The 19,372-nt window shown below is 53.1% G+C and overlaps 7 protein-coding genes across 7 annotated transcripts; 4 read left to right on the top strand and 3 right to left on the bottom strand.

The window, feature by feature from the left end:
- Nucleotides 1-140: 140 nt before the first annotated feature.
- CONPUDRAFT_130924 (uncharacterized protein) lies at nt 141-1,333 on the top strand (the record flags this gene model as incomplete). The annotated part of the gene is made up of 5 exons (XM_007775391.1): nt 141-320; nt 371-411; nt 470-567; nt 618-692; nt 749-1,333. 5 exons carry the CDS (start codon nt 141-143, stop codon nt 1,297-1,299), a joined length of 945 nt encoding a protein of 314 aa, XP_007773581.1. The 3' UTR covers nt 1,300-1,333.
- Nucleotides 1,334-3,507: 2,174 nt separating this feature from the next.
- CONPUDRAFT_93014 (globin-like protein) lies at nt 3,508-4,917 on the top strand (the record flags this gene model as incomplete). Its single annotated transcript, XM_007775390.1, has 3 exons — nt 3,508-3,696; nt 3,750-4,210; nt 4,263-4,917. The coding sequence occupies 3 exons, from the start codon at nt 3,508-3,510 to the stop codon at nt 4,915-4,917; spliced, it is 1,305 nt and encodes a 434-aa protein (XP_007773580.1).
- Nucleotides 4,918-5,384: 467 nt separating this feature from the next.
- On the bottom strand, nt 5,385-6,518 carry CONPUDRAFT_76705 (uncharacterized protein; the record flags this gene model as incomplete). Its single annotated transcript, XM_007775389.1, has 3 exons — nt 5,385-5,431; nt 5,483-5,611; nt 5,633-6,518. 3 exons carry the CDS (start codon nt 6,516-6,518, stop codon nt 5,385-5,387), a joined length of 1,062 nt encoding a protein of 353 aa, XP_007773579.1.
- A 234-nt stretch (nt 6,519-6,752) lies between these two features.
- On the bottom strand, nt 6,753-9,628 carry CONPUDRAFT_111245 (uncharacterized protein). The gene is made up of 8 exons (XM_007775388.1): nt 9,324-9,628; nt 8,931-9,214; nt 8,797-8,875; nt 8,362-8,690; nt 7,652-8,286; nt 7,218-7,599; nt 7,001-7,166; nt 6,753-6,900 (listed from the first exon to the last, which is right to left on the bottom strand). Exons 1-5 carry the CDS (start codon nt 9,439-9,441, stop codon nt 7,951-7,953), a joined length of 1,146 nt encoding a protein of 381 aa, XP_007773578.1. The 5' UTR covers nt 9,442-9,628; the 3' UTR covers nt 6,753-6,900; nt 7,001-7,166; nt 7,218-7,599; nt 7,652-7,950.
- Nucleotides 9,629-10,511: 883 nt separating this feature from the next.
- Nucleotides 10,512-11,532, bottom strand: CONPUDRAFT_76702 (uncharacterized protein; the record flags this gene model as incomplete). Its single annotated transcript, XM_007775387.1, has 3 exons — nt 10,512-11,087; nt 11,139-11,255; nt 11,314-11,532. 3 exons carry the CDS (start codon nt 11,530-11,532, stop codon nt 10,512-10,514), a joined length of 912 nt encoding a protein of 303 aa, XP_007773577.1.
- A 490-nt stretch (nt 11,533-12,022) lies between these two features.
- Nucleotides 12,023-16,744, top strand: CONPUDRAFT_158364 (uncharacterized protein; the record flags this gene model as incomplete). Its single annotated transcript, XM_007775386.1, has 14 exons — nt 12,023-12,308; nt 12,355-12,434; nt 12,492-12,725; nt 12,787-13,068; nt 13,123-13,228; nt 13,278-13,545; nt 13,601-13,817; nt 13,877-14,183; nt 14,246-14,604; nt 14,657-15,068; nt 15,121-15,461; nt 15,510-15,646; nt 15,683-16,214; nt 16,265-16,744. The coding sequence occupies 14 exons, from the start codon at nt 12,023-12,025 to the stop codon at nt 16,742-16,744; spliced, it is 4,041 nt and encodes a 1,346-aa protein (XP_007773576.1).
- A 267-nt stretch (nt 16,745-17,011) lies between these two features.
- CONPUDRAFT_158363 (uncharacterized protein) lies at nt 17,012-19,208 on the top strand (the record flags this gene model as incomplete). The annotated part of the gene is made up of 7 exons (XM_007775385.1): nt 17,012-17,572; nt 17,623-17,742; nt 17,789-17,872; nt 17,931-18,062; nt 18,118-18,231; nt 18,283-18,992; nt 19,043-19,208. The coding sequence occupies 7 exons, from the start codon at nt 17,012-17,014 to the stop codon at nt 19,206-19,208; spliced, it is 1,887 nt and encodes a 628-aa protein (XP_007773575.1).
- Nucleotides 19,209-19,372: the final 164 nt, after the last annotated feature.

The raw sequence follows: 19,372 nt of genomic DNA, 5'->3' as shown, positions 1-19,372 counted from the left end.
GTACGCCGCGGTGTGGTCTTGCTTGTCCTCTATTGTGTCCACCAGGGTTCAGTATAAAGCCTGGAGCGAAACGGCATTGCACTCCATCCTACATTGCACAACGACCTCAGCCAAACTTCCTTTCTCTCTATTACACGACGATGTCCAACTCAACTCCCAACGTCGAGAAAGACTATGTCATAAAGGACAAGGAGCTTCTCGACGACAGGTACTACAATCTCAAGCCGAACGAGAGCGCGTTCTTCAAGGCTCAAACTGGGATCACCGACGACAATGAGCTCAAGAAGCAAATCATTGCCGTGCAGAAGAAGGCGTATGAGGTGAGCTCCCACACGCGTTTTCTGCTTGAGTTCGCTCATCAGGCTCCCAGGTCTTCCCATACTGGTGCATTGTCCGGTTTGCTTTCACCCAGCAGGTGTTCGTTCCATCTCCAACAAGTCTGTCATTGACCACGGTTCTCCTTATTCAGGCTGAAGATATCGTCGCAGTCGCCTGCTGCATATGCGCATGTTCTCAAGCTTGGCCGAGAACGTCCTGGAGCCATTCTCATCGATGCAGGTTGCTGTTGTATGTATTCATCGTCCCATTGAAGAGCCCTTGGTGAACGCATCTTTTAGTTGGAAATGACGCGCGGAAGCCCGTCTTGGACGGTTTCCCTGCAGAGAATGTGGTGGCCTTTGATCTGCATCAAGGTGCGCCTTATCCCAGATTTTCCCCTTCAGCCAATTCTCAAACTTATATCTTACAGAGTTCTGGGACCTCGGACACGAGCTCTTCAAGTCCAACCCTCAAACATTCCCAGCCAAGTTCATCGCTGGCGATGTATTCGACGATGCCATGCTCTCTTTACCAGACACCTCGACGCCGCCGCCCTCTTCGCGTCCGAAGGACTTGTCCTCGATCACCTCCGTGAACCCTCTGCGTGGGCATGTCTCCGCGATCCACGCGTCCGCCTTCTTCCACCTCTTCTCGAAGGAGAAACAAGCCGACCTCGCCTCCCGCCTCGCAGGCCTGCTCTCTGCCGAGCCAGGCTCGATCATCTTCGGTGCGCACGCTGGTCTCCCTGAGGCGTCCTTCCAGACATACGGTCCGCCCGGGCCTGAGCAAGTCCAGATGTTCTGCCACTCGCGCGAGACATGGAAGGAGCTGTGGGACGGTGTGGTGTTCCCGAAAGGCACGGTGGAGGTGAAGGCAGAGCTCGAGGATGCGAGCACGTATGTTCGTCCCGACTTGGCAAATGAACAGCTTTGGGGGAAGAAGTCGTGGTGGCTTCTCAAGTGGTCTGTTATGAGGTTGTAGGCGGCGTCTGCTTGATAACGATTTTTCGTTCCACCGATGTACGATACGGGAGCTCAGATCTTTCAACAGGATCAAGGGAGATGTATGTTAGCTATGTAAGAATATATTGCTATTTTGTTATTGCGGCCACGTATATATTGATGATGTGAACGCTCGAGTCGCATTTAGCAGAGCGACGCTAGTAAGTCTTCATGCTCTCACGACATGTACATATTTAGCTGTTTCATAGTAGCTTATGTTGCACATGCTTCGAAGCAACGGTTGTGGTCACCTTATCATCAGGTCAGTATAGCACCGGCGAGTCTTCCCAGATGAACTTGATTAACATTGGCACTCGTCGATGTTATAAAACATGTTATATTGTATGCGTACATATGAAATGAAGTAGCGAAGTGGTGCAAATGAGATGGTGCGAAGTAAAAAAAAATGTAAATGATATGGGTGGCATGAGTACTAGTACAGCTCAGTGTCCGCGGTTTTGTTGGTCCAAGGGATAGATGAAACACTGCAAGACGGATCATGTTAGTGAATAACAGCACGGACCTCAACGCCGAGGTAGACTTACAATAAAGATAAGGCGTCGTTCCCTGTAATCATAGAAGCGTCGTCGCAGACATAACAGTATGACGGAGAAGGGAAACTGAATTCAAATGTGGGTTTTCTGTCGAGTGTTTGTCACTCGCGTACAATCTACCTCCGTGTTCAGCAACACTTCACAACGGAAGTAAATCCACACACCTTCGGGGTGTTTTGGACGCGACGATCTCCTCTAGAAGAGAACGAGAGAAGCAGCGATAGCGAGGACAGTCTCGACAATCTCCATGATGTATGGGTGGTCTGAGGTTATGAGTGATATGCTGGCTGCCAGTGGTGGGATGCGCTCAAGCGAGATGGGAGACCTCTGGGCTGAAACCTGCCCTCTATATATGTGTGCTGATGGTAGTGCTTTAAGGCTGGGATGTCCAAACCACCCCTTGTGACCTCACTTGTTGCCAGTACAGCCTCGTCGCTGATGCAGAATGCTGCCTGCCTTCAATGCGCCTCCTTGCGCCCTGACAGGACCTGCATGAACTGCATAACAACGCGAGGCGTCGATAGGCGTCGATCCTTAATTTAGGTTGTTGCCAAGGCACGAGTGCACGAGTGCACGAGGGCTCACCTGGGCTCACAAAAGCACAGCCGGTGGAGAAGAAGTTCAAGATGGAGATCGATTGGTGACGCCAGCGGTGTTGCACGCGAGTTAGCCGAAGCGGAGCTGAATTTGCCGGCGAGTAGCCGGGGGCCCCGGAATCTCCGAGTCTTCCATGTCGTTGCCCATGGCGGAGAATAAGCACATTCGGGTCGATAACCTCCTACTTACCATTACCATCGCCATATTGAATAATGTCAACTTCAACATCGAAATGATTCTTCTTGAATATCTGCGTTCACATGGCCCTCCAAACCTCCATGGACTGGGTGATCCGACAGCTGGCTTGCCCTCCCGATACCGAAGCTGAACGGTGAAAGATACGCTTTAGCAGCGATCTGGCTAGCTGAAGCCAGCTCTTTGCTTCTTGTCGGACTCTCCGATCACCGTGTTCTCTGAAACACGGACAATTCTTAGTAAGTATATGCACCTTTGACCGCGGCTTTTGCGGGTTAGAGCTAACTTCCAGGTACATCGCAGGACCTTCGGCCTTCCAGGGCGAAAGTGATACGATTTACAGTCGCCATTCGCAATACACTCGCTGCCGTCTGTCCCCGAACGATGAGTGGGCCTCACCGAGCTGACACCGACGGCCGATCAATCGCGCATTGAGTCTACCCATCCGACCCGCTTTCCTCCGTCATCCGATGAGCTACGACCATCCAGCCAACGACACCTTCCTCTAGACGTCTCGACCCTCTATGATGACCAACCCATGACGCTGCATTACGTTACATTTTCGGGGCGCCATGTTAACCCCGTATCGCGTTCGGAGAAATTCGGATGGGAATTGGTTCAAAGCCGTTCATACTACGCTTCGCGCACGGCAAACGACAAGACGGGCTTCTAACGACGCGATCTTGAACGCCATATAGTTGCTGAACTCCCAAAGCCAGAAGCTGGAACTGCACTCTTCTACGATTCTCTTTCACACGAACTTGCCTTTTAACCCTGAACGTGTGTTACCACCCCACATTCCGCCACCCCGTCTCTAACTTTATCGCTCTACAGAAAAAAACATGGGTATCCCTAGCGGCATTGATGGTCTCCCTAACCCAGGCCCTTTGACCGAGTCTCAGAAAAAACTGGTCAAGGCCACAGCCCCTATTCTCGAGGAGAACGGTACTACGATCACGAAGCGCTTCTACAAGCAGATGCTCGACGGCAACCCGGAGCTTAAGAACGTGTTCAACCACAGCAAGCAGCAAGTAACTACGTGTTTACTATTCACATCAATAGGTGTTGACACGATTCTTCACAGCGGGGCGACCAGGCTGAGGCCCTAGCACGCGCGGTCTATGCGTACGCAGCAAACATCGACGACCTCACGCCCATCATACCTGTAGTCGATCGCCTTTGCAACAAGCACGCGTCTTTACACGTTGTTCCGCACCAGTATGCGATCATTGGGTCGAACCTCTTGAAGGCAATTGCCGACGTTCTCGGTGCGGACGTCTTCAAGGGCGAGTTGTACGAGGCATGGGTCGCCGCATACTGGCAGCTCGCGCACCTCCTTATTGATCGCGAGTCTGCGCTTTACCGACAAGCTGGCTGGGAGGGATGGAAAGAGTTCGTTGTCGACAAGAAGATCAAGGAGGCAGATGATGTCACATCGTTTTATCTCGCGCCGAAGGATCGCACGCCACTCCCCGTTCATCGCCCTGGACAGTACATCTCAGTTCAGAAATACATCACCGAACTTGGCGTCCTACAATCTCGACAGTGCGTACCATCTCTGTACATTGGATCTCACGCCGCTAACATAACCTTCTAGATACTCCCTCTCTGACTCCCACCACCCGGACTACTTCCGCATATCTGTCAAGCGCGACGCAGGCGTACGTGCCGTTGACCCTGCCACAGGCGAAGTCGACGTGTCCCAGGCCGGCCACCTCGGCTGGATGTCGAACCTGCTGCACGACAAGCTGAATGAGGGGGACACCATCGAGGTCACAGCTCCCTTCGGCGACTTCTTCCTCGACGACACCAACGGCCCTGCCGTCCTCATCTCAGCCGGCGTCGGCGTCACTCCGCTAGCCTCAATGCTGCACACAATCCTCGAGCACACCACCGAATCTGAAGCCCGCCGCCTCGTGAGCTGGATCCAGGTCGTCCGCTCGCGCGCCCTCCACCCGCTCCGCAAGGAGGTCCGTCGTCTGCTCAAGTCGCGCCCTGAGCAGGTGCGCAGCGCGATCTTTTACTCGGCGCCCTCGGCGGAAGAAGTCGAGGGCGAGGAGTACGACTTCCGAGGACGCATGGATCTCGACTGCGTTGAGCCGCTGCTGCACCTTGATAACTATAACGCGCATTACTATCTCTGCGGACCCGAGCGATTTATGGTGGAGATAGGGAGCAAGCTGAAGGCGAAAGGTATTGGGCCGAGTCGCATTCACGCGGAGGTGTTCGGTCAGGGTGCTGTGCCTTTGTAGTCAATCTCTTTAAGATTTAACGTGTAATACGGCAGTTTAGTTTGTTATATACCAATACTCTTCTCACTCAGATATGTGATATCGAGGTTAAGATGGACATCAACAGGAGGCTTAGCTTGCCGTTATTTGCCGAGCATTTTCTGCGCGGAGCTGGACCGTCCTACAACCTCACATACTACAGTATACGGACGCATCATACTGGTCGCGCTGAAGACAAGGATTCTACGTGTTTAGCTCCACTCATTTCAGCGCGTGTACGCTCTCCCTGCGCAAATGCGAGCGAGGGCATCCAAATTACTGGCACGTCCGGCAAGATTGGCTGTTTTGCTGTGATGCTTTTATTGTCTTTGCATCCCGCAGTGGTGACGGGATACGTATTGTATGCGGGACACGTACACCAATGATGGTCATACAAGATCTAATTATATCGTAGAAGAGATTCAGCAGAATAAAACAAAATACCTTCACTAAGGACTCCAGTCCGGTATCGACGAGCTCTGCTTCAAGAAGACACCTGGGTAATGGGTCAGCGAGAGCAGTCACATGTTGAGATGCGTTTGCTTACCTAGGCTCTCGTGCTCGTCCTGCCACCACTCCAACGAACAAGCCTCCTCTTGCTGCTCGTCACATATGAACTCAAATGTCTGCAACGAGTCCTGCGGACAGCTTATCGTCTGTAACTCCGCCTCCACACCTACACCCACAAGCAACACACCGAGGAACTTGCCCCGCTCGGGCTTCGTCCGCCATGAGAGCGTCCGCACGTCGAGAGGCTTGTCCATGTGCAGCTCATATACCGAGATCGGCAAGGGTTCGTTTGGACGTGAGGAGATGAAGGTGCGGTTGAACCCCGGCCGCAGGTCAGTTTCAGCGTCGAGAATGTCCTGCGGTAGAACGCGTACGGCAACTTCGCAATTTTCCATGCCAAAGTCGAGAGTGCGGAACTGGGCGATTGTGGATGTCTGTGGGGGTAAATGAGCGAACACGGCTCGTAAGAGTGTGTATGAGACGAAACCAAATCGCGACACAAGGTGCTGGTCATGGTGTGGGGTACATAAGAGTATGAGACAGTTCAGTGCACCCACAGTCTGATTGACCAAGAATGGCTTGTCGCTGGGACTGACTGTCCCGCGGAACGAGTACCACTGCCGCTGTCCATCTGGATAAACATAGTCCGGGTGCTCGCTGCTCACTTGCGTGAGGACGGACACACGATTCATGAATGGAGGTGGTGTCACGAAGCCTGAGCGATTGCGGTCGACCTTATCCAGTCCGACGAACTGGTTGGGTCGCGGGAGAGAGGCACCTGCGAAGTTGTTGGCGGTGCTCCATGGATTGGGTGAAAAGGAGGGAGTACGAATGAAGTAGATGGTGTTGACGAGGGTCAGGAGAAAGCAGGCCGCGACGCCAAGGCCAAGGAAGAGAGTCGGTTTATCTACGCGCTTGAATTTCTCTGTCCTGCGATAGGGCTGTTCCACGAGCTCGACTGTGCTTGCGGTCAGTCCCTCAGCTTTAACGCTGGATGAGATGAATATATCCTGCTCACTGTCTTCATCTGATGCACTAGGCAAGCGAGCATAGTCAGCTGAGGATGGACCCATGTTCGCATACGCTTTCCAAGTAGTGCAAGTGGTCTCAGTGATCTCAGTAAGTAAGCATAGGCGGGTGTGTGGGTACTAAGAGGCGGAGAGACTCAGATCTCGATCAGCTCTGTCCGAAAATGGATGAGTAACCTGGGATTCCTCCCGGGTTTCACGGAAGCATTGCTAGCCAAAAATCGACCATCCCACCATTTGGCCTTCATTCGCCCATGTTCATCGTTGCGTTTCGTGCTCACGCTTTCCACCAACGCCGATAGGCCTCCTAGTAGCTGGCAAACTTTTGAGCAGGTTGTCGCATAAAGCGCGCTCATCTCACCATTGCACCTGGTCGCTCTGCTGCGTGGGTCCTTGCCCACACAAAGTTCTCACCTGGTCACAAAAGGTGTGTTGGTTGTTTCATGGCAGTGCCTCTCGCTATTCGGCCTCGAGCCTAGGCGTCGGAGCATCTTCACCTTGCGCTATGCTCATTTGACGCTCTATAGACTCATGCACCATTGTTCCGATAGGTCTCTGGCATGACCATTACCGAGCTAGCGACGAAGCGGCCCCTCATCTCGGTCGCCGCTGCTCTTGTCACGCTGCTCTTCGTCCTTCTCGCTCTCAACACGCGCGCATCGCATGAAATCGCGACAGCTAATGAGTGTCACTGTTAGCCTTTGCCCCTCGGTGTGTCCATGACATGTACTGACATTGTTCTAGTATCACCATTCAAACCTGCCTGTTACCGCCTCACCGACGGTGTCGCACGCAGCCGCCCCGTGGGTATGACGATGCACAACACGGCCCGCCTGCAGATGAATGAGACCCAGTCATCGGCCGAGTTTCTCTCACTACTCCCGTCTGGTGGGCACACTGTGTCCGTGCCGCTTGACGGACCAAACGGTACTATGGAGAAAGTGCCATACACCGTCACGCTCTTCCACCAGCTCCGCTGCCTTGAGGTCCTTCGCGAGGACTACGCCGAGCGACGGCGCGAAACGCCTCTCGGCAGACATTGTCTAAACTATCTACGGCAGTCGATATTGTGCCTCGCGGACTCAAAGCTGGAGCCTGCTATAACACCCTTCTTCGATCAGCCACAGTAAGGACCCGTCATTTCGTAGTATCGACCCCCTCTAACGTTTCTACCTCAGCACGGTCGAATTCAGAACAGACTACGTATGCAAAGACTGGACGGCAGTGTATGATGCTGCTGAGAAGTACCAACAGGCAAATTCGTGATCTGTAAACATTCCATCACAGGGGACTGTGCAGTACGGTAACGACAGTATGAGTATTCTGGCGTAGCATTGGAAGCCTATGTATCCACGAAGGAAGCGGGTCTTGATTCAATAAATAATGCAAAAGAGATAACGCATCAACTCTGTCCATATCACAAAAACAGCATCTCTCGAGGGTATCAGCACCTCAGCCAACCGCGAGCACACTAGCTTTATGCCGCATGTCCAATTAGCATCACTGAGCTCTTTCCGTCCGTCTCTTGTTCCACGATAGTAGGCGGGATAAACATAGTCTCGCTTACAGGGTCGAGCGTCGTGTCGTAATTCGCTGTCTCCGTGAAAAACGAGTCGCTGTGACGCTTTCCCGACGCAGCATGGAACGTGCTCATCGGCACTGAGAGGGAACCGCCACCGCCGCTATGCATGGGCTTGTGACGACCGCTGCCGGCCGACGAGTTCTTCAGCGTCATCGACGCGTCGTCGAGCTTCGCGCGTGTGAGACCCTGCCCACGGGCAACGCGAAGGATGATCAGGTCTGGTGCGATCGACTGGGGAAGCAAATGCGAGTCAGCTTTAGACTTGGTGTTTCGTTTCGCAGAGGGAAGCGAAGCAGAGCAACTCACCTGAATCTGCCCGACCATATTCAACACCATATTCTGGAACGGACTGTTCGCCGCGTAGCTGATCACGAATACAAGCCCTCCGACCGAGAACATAATCCCTGATTCGGCGAGCATCGCCGCGACGCTGAGGTACGGCGTCTGGTGGCGTGTGCCGACGACTTGGCGGATGCGACGGCGCATCCAGAGTAGGCGCCCGATGATAAGGCCCGTGAGGAAGATCGTTGTCGTGATCTCGACCGCCCAAAACGCCGTGAAGAAATTGACCGTCGTCCCCGCCCAGACGCCCGACGTGGGCGTGTTGATTTGCGCGAGTGTCAGACTGCCCATCACTGCGTATCCGCATAGTCGTGTGATTGGGGGTGGAGTGGTATCAATGATTGAATTTGGGTAAGCAAGGCGATGTAGAGGGTATTTATAGAAGAGTGGCGCGCTCACCGATGGAGACGAGGTAGAGGCAACAAGGGACGATGAGCATCCAGCGATTTTCGTTCCAGAAGACATAGTACCGGTAAATCTGCAAATCATTAGTCAATTATCACAGATCACTCCGCATGAAGACATAGACGCACCAACAGCGCGTCTTGCAACCACGCAATGACGATATAGAGAACATAGTTCACAAATTGCACCCAGTTATCCTGCTCCGCAATGAAATACCCATTCGGCCCTCCAGGAAAGTCGCGATTGTCGATGAACGTCATCTCGTTGAACTTGGCATTGAGGCCGAATGCGATGGTGCCCATAATGAAGTGAGCGCTTATGTACGCGAGCAGGGCCCACGTCCGTCGCGGCGTCGAGCGACGCTGCTCCCAAAGCGCTGTTGCTGCGGAGAAAAAAAGTGTTGCATGTACACCTACAAACAGAGAGCATGGAGCGCCACAGTGTCAGTAACAGATCGACAGGGGAGGTGGGCTGTGCCTGATTGGAAGGGGCAGACCGATAAATGAAGGATGGAGACGCACCGTATGCAACAGACGCAAGGATGGCGCCGTCTAGATTACACTTCTCATACCAAATGTCGTACGCCGTTTCGTTAGCAGGCGCATACGGGGATACGCGAAATGTCGTGTCGTCCGACATGTTTGACACAGCCAGTTGTTGGGGAGGCAGGGCAAAGAGGTGCCTTCGACAAGATTGTCCTGGGTCAGGAATGTGCCAAGAGCGAGGGCCCAAAAGCTACAGGCACAATGAATAATCGCCTGGAGTGTAAGGCGCCTAAGTCAGAAAAACGAGAGAAGCCCCTCGAGATGGAGTGGAGGCAAGACGGGGACTCTGAAAGAGCTTGACGGGAGGCGCCTCGCGCTTTCGATGCACCGCCAACCTTTGAAGTAATTGAGACCGCGCTCCAGGAGCAATGTTCGTGTTCCTGTCGAATGTGTCATTTGCCAATTCAGCCTAAGCGTCACTAGGTGAACCTTATCATTGCTGTTCGGAACATGGGCGCGCATGTCAGAAACGGAGCAATTTAGCACGCGGATTCTTTTTTCCTCTGCACGCTCCGGTCCACGCATCCGACTCGGCTCTGAGAGGGGTTTCGGTGATGCAACCAACCGCAACGCAGGACCACTGTCGCGATGATGTCCTGATGCAAGGATAAAAGTATTGTCGGTACGTACCCACCCCTGACCGAGACATTGCGGGAGGTACACGGCCAAGCGAGCCGAAAACGATAACCGCTTTTGCTACCGCATGTCGTTACCATATTAAGATCCGCTTCAACGCGACATCGTGCCAAGCTCATGGCGATATTTCTATTTAGTATCGTGGGATGGACCGGGTGGCCTATCCGCAAAGAACCGACCTGTCATATCCACCGCGCTTCGAAGCGAAGTGGGAGTGATATGCCGCCGGGACGAAGAGGAAATGGGGGACTGAAGTTGTCGATTAATGAATTGGCCATAAAGGCACCATTTGACTGCACCATATCACTGCGAGGTGTGGGACATATCGTAAGGATACCAATAACTATCTTGTCAGGATAAGCTGGAGGTGGGTATTATTGGGAAATAATCACCGCCGCATGGCTTTTCCACTGCATGGGCAGGCTACCGGTGTTCATACAATGAGCAGGAAAACAGCAGATGCATTACAAAATTATACATGAGGCTTGGTATGTACAATGAGGTGCTTTCGCGGATCTAATTGAGATGCTAAGAAATAACTGGACCGTTGATGAATGGCGACGCATATCTCAGAAACTCAGACCAGACCACGTCAAAGGTGTTATCCGTGACAGCCCTTGGCCCGCGAGAATACGCTTCCGTGACCCAAGACTCGATGAACGAGCCTTCGAGGGCAATGCCGCTATCCCACTTCGGCCAGTCTCCATGCGGGAAATTGATGTGAGCGCCCACCCAAGAAATCCAGAAAACGTCCGTGCCCCACGCCCTCAGGTCGCTGTCAGGCCGGAGCGTGGCAACGAAGTCACGGATGTTATCCGAAAGGAGCGCCCAATGGCTTGGGTTATAGCGATTGAAGGTCGGTGGAAGAGGGATGAATGTGACGTCGCGGTCGAGGGCCGGGTCATAGCCGTAGTCATGGTCGTGGTCTTGGTCGTGGTCGTGGCCGTGGTCGTGGTCATCGTGGCCGTGGTCGTGGTTGTGGTCGTGGTCGTGGTCGTGGTCGTGATCATGGTCGCGGTTGCGGTCATGGGGATGATGATGGTCGCGGTTGTGGTTGTGGTGGTAGATGTCGGGTGATAACCCCGTGACCACCTGACGGAGAGACTGCTGGATGTTCGATGAGCTCAGAGCACATCATAGAATGACGATACTCACCACTGAGACGTCACAACCAAACTCGTCCGTCTCTTCGTCCTTCAGTGGATGCGCGTGCAAAGACAGGTTCGTAAATGGCCGGAGATCTTCAGCAACAGAGATGGAGACAGATACAGGCTGTTGGTAAGCAAGAGTCAGCAATCTGAGGTTTCCTGAATACCAGGAAAGTACTTACGACGTTGCTACGGACGAGGTGGGGAGGGATGTCGCCTGTGACTACGACAGTGATCTCGAAAGGGTGTATACTGACTCTCCCGGAGTCGTTGACGAATATATCAGGATATACGGTAGCGTTGATGGGTGAGCTGAGTTCCATGATGCTGGGGTCAACGACGAGAGGGATGGGGGGAACGAAACAAGACGCGGAGACTTGGACTCTGGTGAGGAAAACCATGCACGTGACCCCCACGCTGGTGCCTCGTGGGCTCTCGTGAGTGGCATTATGCTCGTGCGTCAAGTCTCCTCGAGCACTTGAATATACTGCTGCGTCTTCTCCCCTTAAACCCTCCCGAGATCACTTACCATGCCGAAGGACGATACAAGCTTGATTGACGGAGCCAGTAAGATCCACAAATTAACTCAGACGTTATTATCTCAGTATAAAACATTTATTTCAAGTTATCATAGAGGCGCCAGAGAAAGGCCGCCATCGGCAGGCCTACTGCAGCATCTGTCAGCTGTCGATGAGAGTCAAGGATAGTCTCAGGAAGCATATCGACTCTAGAAATCACATTTCTGCTCTACAGCAGAGAGAGTCGACCACACTCCCCCTCGATATACAACCCCTCGTTGCAAGTTCGTCAAGGACGAGAAGGTTTGGTGGCCAGAGACACGCAGATCCCGTGTTTTCAGAGCCCTATGATGATCCTCTCCAGTTCGAGCCCATGGACGTTTGTCCGCCCGATCTCCCTGCTGACGCGATGCACGAGCACCCCGAATCAAACGCCAAGGAGCCACTGGAGCACCACAATACAGAATCTGAAGGCGTCCCTCTCTTTAAGCTCGCGCACAACATGTTACACTATCACACTGACAACGAGCTTGACATCGATGGATTACTCTGGGACAAGCTAAGGCAAGACCTTGCCTTCCGAGACGCGTCGAGAGTCCCACTCGACGACGAGCTTGACGGAATGTACGTCGAGCCAGATTATGGTATCCAAATGCCAGGTACGTGCTTACACCTCGGTCCATATGACTCTAATGTTATAGAAAGATACACTCCCCCCTACACAAAGCGAAGGCGTCGATGAGGCGTCGCCGGATAATCCCTCGTATCCCTGGCCATCCAAGGAGGTGAGCTGATCCAACCATGCTCAGCTCACGTACGTATGCTGATCTGAGTCGATCCAGCACTTTATTACTTCTGTTCTTTTCAGCTCACCCCGGGTACCGTACTCTACGGCTCAGAAGACTGCTGTCCTCAACTGGGCCAAGGAGCTTGGTGCCCCATCCGTCCCTTCCCTCTATTCCCTTCGGCAAACCCATCTGCGTATCAAGGAGATGGTAGGAGATCCTACCGAGAGAAAAACAACACCTGCAGGCGATGTTCTTTATATCAATAGCGTTGCGCGAGCGATTGCCATGGTGCGCGCTGCCCTATGCTGTTTCCATTACACACTAACCTTGTTATACTGATGTTTGGTAGGATTACTCGAATCCACTGACCCGGCATGCAATGCAGGACTACCCAGAAGATGGACCAGAGTCAATATCCGAGGTATTCCATGGCTTGAAGATGCTTGTCGAGCGCCCATCCCCTCCTGCCGTTCGATGGAACAAATCGGTCTATTTCGTCGATGAACTTCTGCAGCTGAAGAGTGGTAATTATTTCATCCCGAGCAGATATTTCTATGGGTCTCCTGAGAGTTCTGAGGGCGTGCGTGAACGAAAGTTGCTGGCGCTTGGTCTCCCAGTCCGTTACACCGCTGTAAGCATGTATATCTTCTTTCCGAGTCTTAGTCCTGATTGCATCGATTGTCAGGCGGGCTTTGATGTGTCATCTGAGCCTGAGATCGTGCCCATATCGTCGTTTGCCTTTTCACTTCCCGAGCTGGAGAAGCAAGGGAAAACTGTCTGCGGGATTGAAGGTACGTATTCATATTCCTTACATATGATCAGATGCTTATTTCCCCACAGCGTCGTCACGCTCTCGAGCCAAACTCGAGAAGCATCCATCTCGCATCAAGTATAAAGGAAAAATGGTTCACCCCGTCCCCCTCATCGTCTTCATGGACGACGTCTCGGGTAACATATCTAAGCAGTGGAACAAACATCACGCTGTCTACATGTCTAATGCTAACTTACCTCGGCGTATGGTAGAAAAGGAATTTTGTATCCGATTTGTATCATCGTCCCCGAATGCTGCCCCGATGGAGCTGATGCGCGCGATGAAAGAGTCCGTAAGGTAAGCCAATCAGTGGATTAAATGTTCTGTATACTAATAGCCTGTGGACTTCAAGCGAAGCTGCTGCCTCCGGGGTACGAGCCTGGGACTGCAAGTATGAAGAAGAAGTCATTCTCGAGCCCTACGGGCTGTTCTTTGCTGGCGATAACCCGATGCAGGCGGAGGAGTGCAGTCAGGGAGGAGTAAACTGTAACCACTTTTGCAGAACGTGCGACGCTGGGGGACCCGGCGTGTTCAAGGAGAGCTCTGAGGGCTATAACTCAATATTTACAGTAAGTTTATTATTTCAGTTGTGTCATATCGAGGGCTGATACAACGGGCTGCTGGGTAGCCCGGCAACGAACGCAAGCCCGAGGAAACTCGGGAACATATAGTCGAGCAGTTCAAACTGGCTGTTGAGCCGGGTGCGGCCTCAAAGCTCTCGAAAGTGCTGCAGAAGACCGGAGTCCGTGACACGGCGACATCATCTATCTTGAACACTATTGCCGAGCTCGGCAGGAAACTGAGGGCAAAAACTAACACTCCTGGTGCCCCGCGATCCGAACGCGATATTCGAAAGAAGCTCGAAGATGAACTTGAAGAGCTCCTTCGAGGTTGGACTGTTGAGGACGCCATCAATCCCTTGCTCGGGATGGACGGTGAGCCTCGTCATTTCTATTTTCACGCAGTTCACTACTCATATGCTTACTGTGTGTCTAAGGTGTAAACATTCACATGGATACACCGACTGAGATTCTACACACAATCTTACTCGGCGTCGTCAAATATATGTGGGGGCAGACTGTTTTCATTCTAGATAATAAGAAGCTACTTGGTGCCTTTCAGACTCGACTCGATTCCGTCAGTACGGACGGACTTAACGTTGCAGGTGTCGATGCAGAATATATGATCCGTCATCGCCGCAGCCTTATCGGCAAGCATTTCAAGAGTCTCGCGCAAGTGATGCCATTTCTTATCTACGACTTGGTGCCTAGCGACGTTTTGGATGCGTGGACACGTCTTGGTGAATTGGTCGTCCTTATCTGGCACACGGAGATCCACGACATGGAAACGTATTTGGTTAGTCTCTGGTTTATAAATATGCATTATTCGGACTAATTGTTCAATCTAGGCTGACTTGACGCGTTCTATACACGACTTCCTCAACATAACCTGCAAGTGCGCACCTAGTATTATAATAAGCAAGGGAAAGTATCATTTCCTCGTCCATCTTCCGGCATACATACGTCGTTTCGGACCCGCGATCATTTTCTCGACAGAGCGTTACGAGTCCTTCAACCACGTCTTTCGCCTCTCGTGTATTTTCAGCAATCGGCAGGCACCAAGTAGGGATAGCTGTACCGCTTTCGCACTTCAAGATGTTGTCAAACATTTGGCAACGGGAGGTTTCTTCTATGACAAACCCCGAAAGCAATGGATTCAGGCAGGTCAATTTGTTCGAACTTATCTGAAAGATCATCCCGAGCAAGCCCGTCTGCTTGGTCTGACGGATTGGAACCTTGAGCCCCGTGGCCCTAAACTAGGTGTGTCGCGCTTCATTAGATGGCCTTTATTACTCTAACATTGCTATCGTAGGCTCGGGGAAGCCCAAGCGTCCCGTGAGCATCATTGTTTCCCACAAAACAAGGTGCTCCACAATCTCGAGCGCTCTCTCCGAGACAGTCATGGCATTCTGTCAAGGGGAAAGCCTCATCACGCAACAAGGGGACAACGTTGCTGTTGGACAGCACGTAATCGTCCACGAAGGGGATGGCCTTACCATTGGGACAATTCGCGAGATCCTCATCTCAGCCGACGACGAGAACTCTGTGCGGCATGTGGCTATACAACTAATGACTTTCGAAGAGGGCCTTCAACCTCTGTTACACGTTCCGCGCCTCCGACAGATTGACCGAGAAGTAGTGGTCAGCCCGATGGTAAGTATGATTTCATTCTCGCTGGCGTCATCTCATAACAATCATTAGGACATTGTTTGTGCTGTCAACCTGCAGCACAATTGCGCAGATTCTGTCTGTAACGGAATAACCTCGAGGACAATCTATCAGGAACGAGAAGCTACAGAGCGTAGCAAGCTCGTCATCCAGCACGAGGCCAACGGTCTGTATGTGCTCAATACATATTCTCTTCATAATTACAGGTACATTAAGGAGGTAATACCTCCCAGCCTCCGTGACACTCCTCTGCGCGTCCGCGACGTTGAGCGAGTTCGCGCTGAGGCAGTTGCGAAGCTCAAAAGTAAAAACAAGAAGTCACGACGTACTAACCAGCCACCGGATGATGACACTCGCACTGAGCGAGGTCAATCAGCAACACCCAGCGTCGCCATGCTGTCGCCACGCCCTCCATCCGTGCACCCCTTCGAACTAACGGCACCCAGGCCCCTGCCTAAACCCAAACCTCGCCAGAAGAAGGCTCACGCTTGTCAGCCCACCGTTCAACAGTCCAATATGTCATCAAGTCTCCTCAATGCCGAAGTGCCTCATACTTCTGGCTCTGCATCCTTTCCCCCGACTTCTGCTCCCCAACCCATGTTCGCAGATTGGCAATCGCAGCTCAGGGCACCACACGATTCTTTCGTGGTTCCTGGACGATCGTCTTCCCAGTTTCATTATCTCTCACAGCCGCTCACAAATCAGCCCATGGGCCCTCCACTTCAGTCCGTAAATATGGTATGTCCCTGACCTTGTTATCAGCACGTTTTCCGACAGTGGTCTGGCAGATGTCGCCCACTTTCGATTTTGCATCCCCAACATTATCAGCATCTCATTCGGCCGCCCAGCCCTGGACACATCATGGATATCAAGACGTTCACCCACCGCCGACTCAAGGTCATCAATTCAATCAAGCATTGGGATCTTATCTTCCGCCCCCTTCTTGGCCACATGTTGCTGCTCCTCAACCTCGTGCACCACCATCCCTTCCTCCACAGCCTGCTTTCTTGCCACCTCGTTTCTCGCCGCCTCGTTTTCAGCAACAGCAGCTGGCCGTCCAACCTCCATATGACCTCACACGCCCATTCCAACCTCCGCAATTTCCGTGGCAGCAACAACAACAGCCACAGCCTGTGCTTGCGCACTCCCAGCGGCAACCGCAGCATCCATTCCCTTCACCCTCACAGCCATCCTCACAGCATCCCTCTGGCCAATCCCACTCACATGCAGCGTCCACGCACAGTCTCGCGCAGCCTTATCACTTCTGATTCTGATCTTTGCAGGTGAAGCGAGAAGCCGCACGTTCACCTTGCTGCACGGCGTCTTGGCGGCAGCTCCATCCATTCAGTGTGTCCATCGACCCTTCATCATGTGACCACATGCGAGCGCCCCGTTCAGAATTCACGGCAGCGTGTTTTTTTCTTTTTCTTCCTCCCTCTGTCTCTCCTTCGTTCACTCATCCCCTCGTCTCTCTTTTTTTCCACTCCCCTTCCTTTCCTTCCCTCTCGTTTTTCTCTGTTTCTGACCCCCTCTCAATGTTCCTCAGCCGTTACCCATACCAGGGCCCCTCGTCTGGCGCACCTGCTCGAACCCCCCGAGCTGCTGGCTCTGGCGCAAGCCGCCCGCCGTCCAGTGCGGGCTCCCGCCCACCATCCAGTGCGGGTACTCGTCCGCCGTCGAGCGCGGGAACCCGTCCACCATCAAGTACCGGCAACCGCCCTCCGTCCAGCGCTGGCAACCGCCCTCCGTCCAGTGCTGGCACCCGCCCTCCGTCGCGGACCAACAGCCTCTCGCGCTCACTGTCTCAGTCCGCAGGTGCGGCTCAGGGCTCCGCTGGTCGCTCGCTGCCTGTAGCCTTTGCCCAGTCGAACACAACACCCTACCCTTCAAGCCAACCTCGTCGTGTCCGTGACGACGTTGATCTCCCCGCGTCCATCACCGCTGGTCTTCGCCGGAATAGGGACGACATGGAGAATGACCCCGATTGGAACCCGCTTGAGCTCACTGGCCAAGACATCAAACGCTACAAGGTGATGGCCGACAATATTGCCGAGTCCACAGACGTGGACAAGAACGTTCTCTACGAGTTCATTGAGGTGTGTCGCTCAAGATCCTGCTCACGTACTTATACTCATATTTCTTCAAGCTCGGTAACATTGTTCCCATGCTCATTGACATACGCGCCCACCAGGAAATGGGGTCAGTGTCCGAGCAAGACAAGGCCAAGCGCATGTGGGAGAAGAAGCTCCAATCCAAGGACTTCAAGGTAAGTATTCGCATTGTTTGCTATCAATACTAATAAACGTTCTCAGAGCATGGTTACTGTGCGCCTGACGGCGGCTCTTCTGTCTCCGGATCTTACAGCGTTCCGTGTCAGATTTACTGCTCAAGTTATGGTAAGTAGTACTTATGTCGAATTGAATGCACACCACTGATCACCATCATTCATGGCAGGCTTTCGTAGGCCGGCATCCCGATATCTTTGGTGTCGACAGCGTCGTCCTCAATGACCACCAGCTGGAGAAGCTGCTCTACAAGCAGATCTCGAGCACTAGTGGATCTGTCCGAGGGACGATCAAAGACCGGGTAGGGTTCAGCTTTTGCGAGTCGTGTTTCCGCTGCTGACCTTTTCAATCTGAAGGTGACTGACTCCATCATGAGGGAAGGGAGCCTCCTCGAGCTATCCAACCAGCTTGCCGCGTCCGCTCAGCGTATGCCAATGAACTCCTCCCACTGGAGGAGGATAGCTGCACTCGTAAGTCTCACTTTCTTGGTTTTATCTCACTGTTCTAACTGCTATCACCAGCGCTTCTTCACGCGTCAATTCTACCTTGGAGTCGGCCACTTCAACAAGCCCCGGTCTCCGCATCTAACTCAGCTTTACACCAGAAACATCGCCCCCTTCCTCCACCCCGATCTGTACGCGCTCATTCAGCGCCAGCTTGGCATCGACGTCCGCGCGGATGTCGCTGATGCCGGTGGCGATGGGACTCTCTCGGGCTTGGGCCAAGGCCTTGAAGATAATGACCGGTTGCCTGTTACTGCTGACGACCTGCCCGACGAGTACGACCCTGAGCCCGAGGCACAAGCTCTGCCGGAGTCCGTGTTCGAGACTGCGCCCGAGTTTCCTGCCGAAATCGAGCCCGAGGCTCAACGCGAGCCCGAGTCCCAAACAGAGGCGGAATCCCAGATCGAACAGGAGGCCCAGGCTCAGCACGATGCCTTCCTCGACGACTTTGAGTCCCAGCAACCGGTGGACAACGACGACACCACGTCCGACTGGGGCCATCACGAACATGCGCCCGCCGCGGCTACTCCATCGGTCGCTCCATCTGGCTTCTTTGAGTTCACGACTGGCGACGGTCGTGTCATTAGGCCCCGCTGGGTGATGAGGGAGTACTGGGACTACATCGACCACTCCTTCAACCACCTTCGCAAGCTCGCGTTGACGAATGTGCATAAGAATCCGACACCGGGCTTGACGATCGAACGCGCTCGTGATGCCGAGCTCAAGAGGTGAGTTTGTTCTACACTATTCGGGCACTTTCTAAATTCTATATTCCTAGGATTATGGGGCTCCTCATGCAGGCCGACATGGCTGACTTCCGGGGCACCAGCGACGATATCTCGATCCGAGACATCGCTGCTGCTTCCGATGTCATGGAGGTTGGCATGAGTATCGCTGTCCCTCAATGGATGAGCATTGTCCAGCAGGACCTTCGCTGGGACTGAGTGGCCCCCGTCGCATCATATACCCCTCAAAGCATCGCATTTTCGTATTGCTGTCGTTATACTATCTATCTCACTAATAATCATTGTCGTGCTTTTGATCCATCTTGATGGCTCCAGTATTGTTTTGAGTGCGACCGAATATTGGCATGAGCATATGGCGCGTT

Source organism: Coniophora puteana, assembly GCF_000271625.1.
Source record: "Coniophora puteana RWD-64-598 SS2 unplaced genomic scaffold CONPUscaffold_14, whole genome shotgun sequence".
Lineage (NCBI taxonomy): Eukaryota > Fungi > Basidiomycota > Agaricomycetes > Boletales > Coniophoraceae > Coniophora > Coniophora puteana.
Note: the sequence above shows the minus strand (reverse complement) of the source record. Positions and strands in the feature narration are given on the sequence as shown.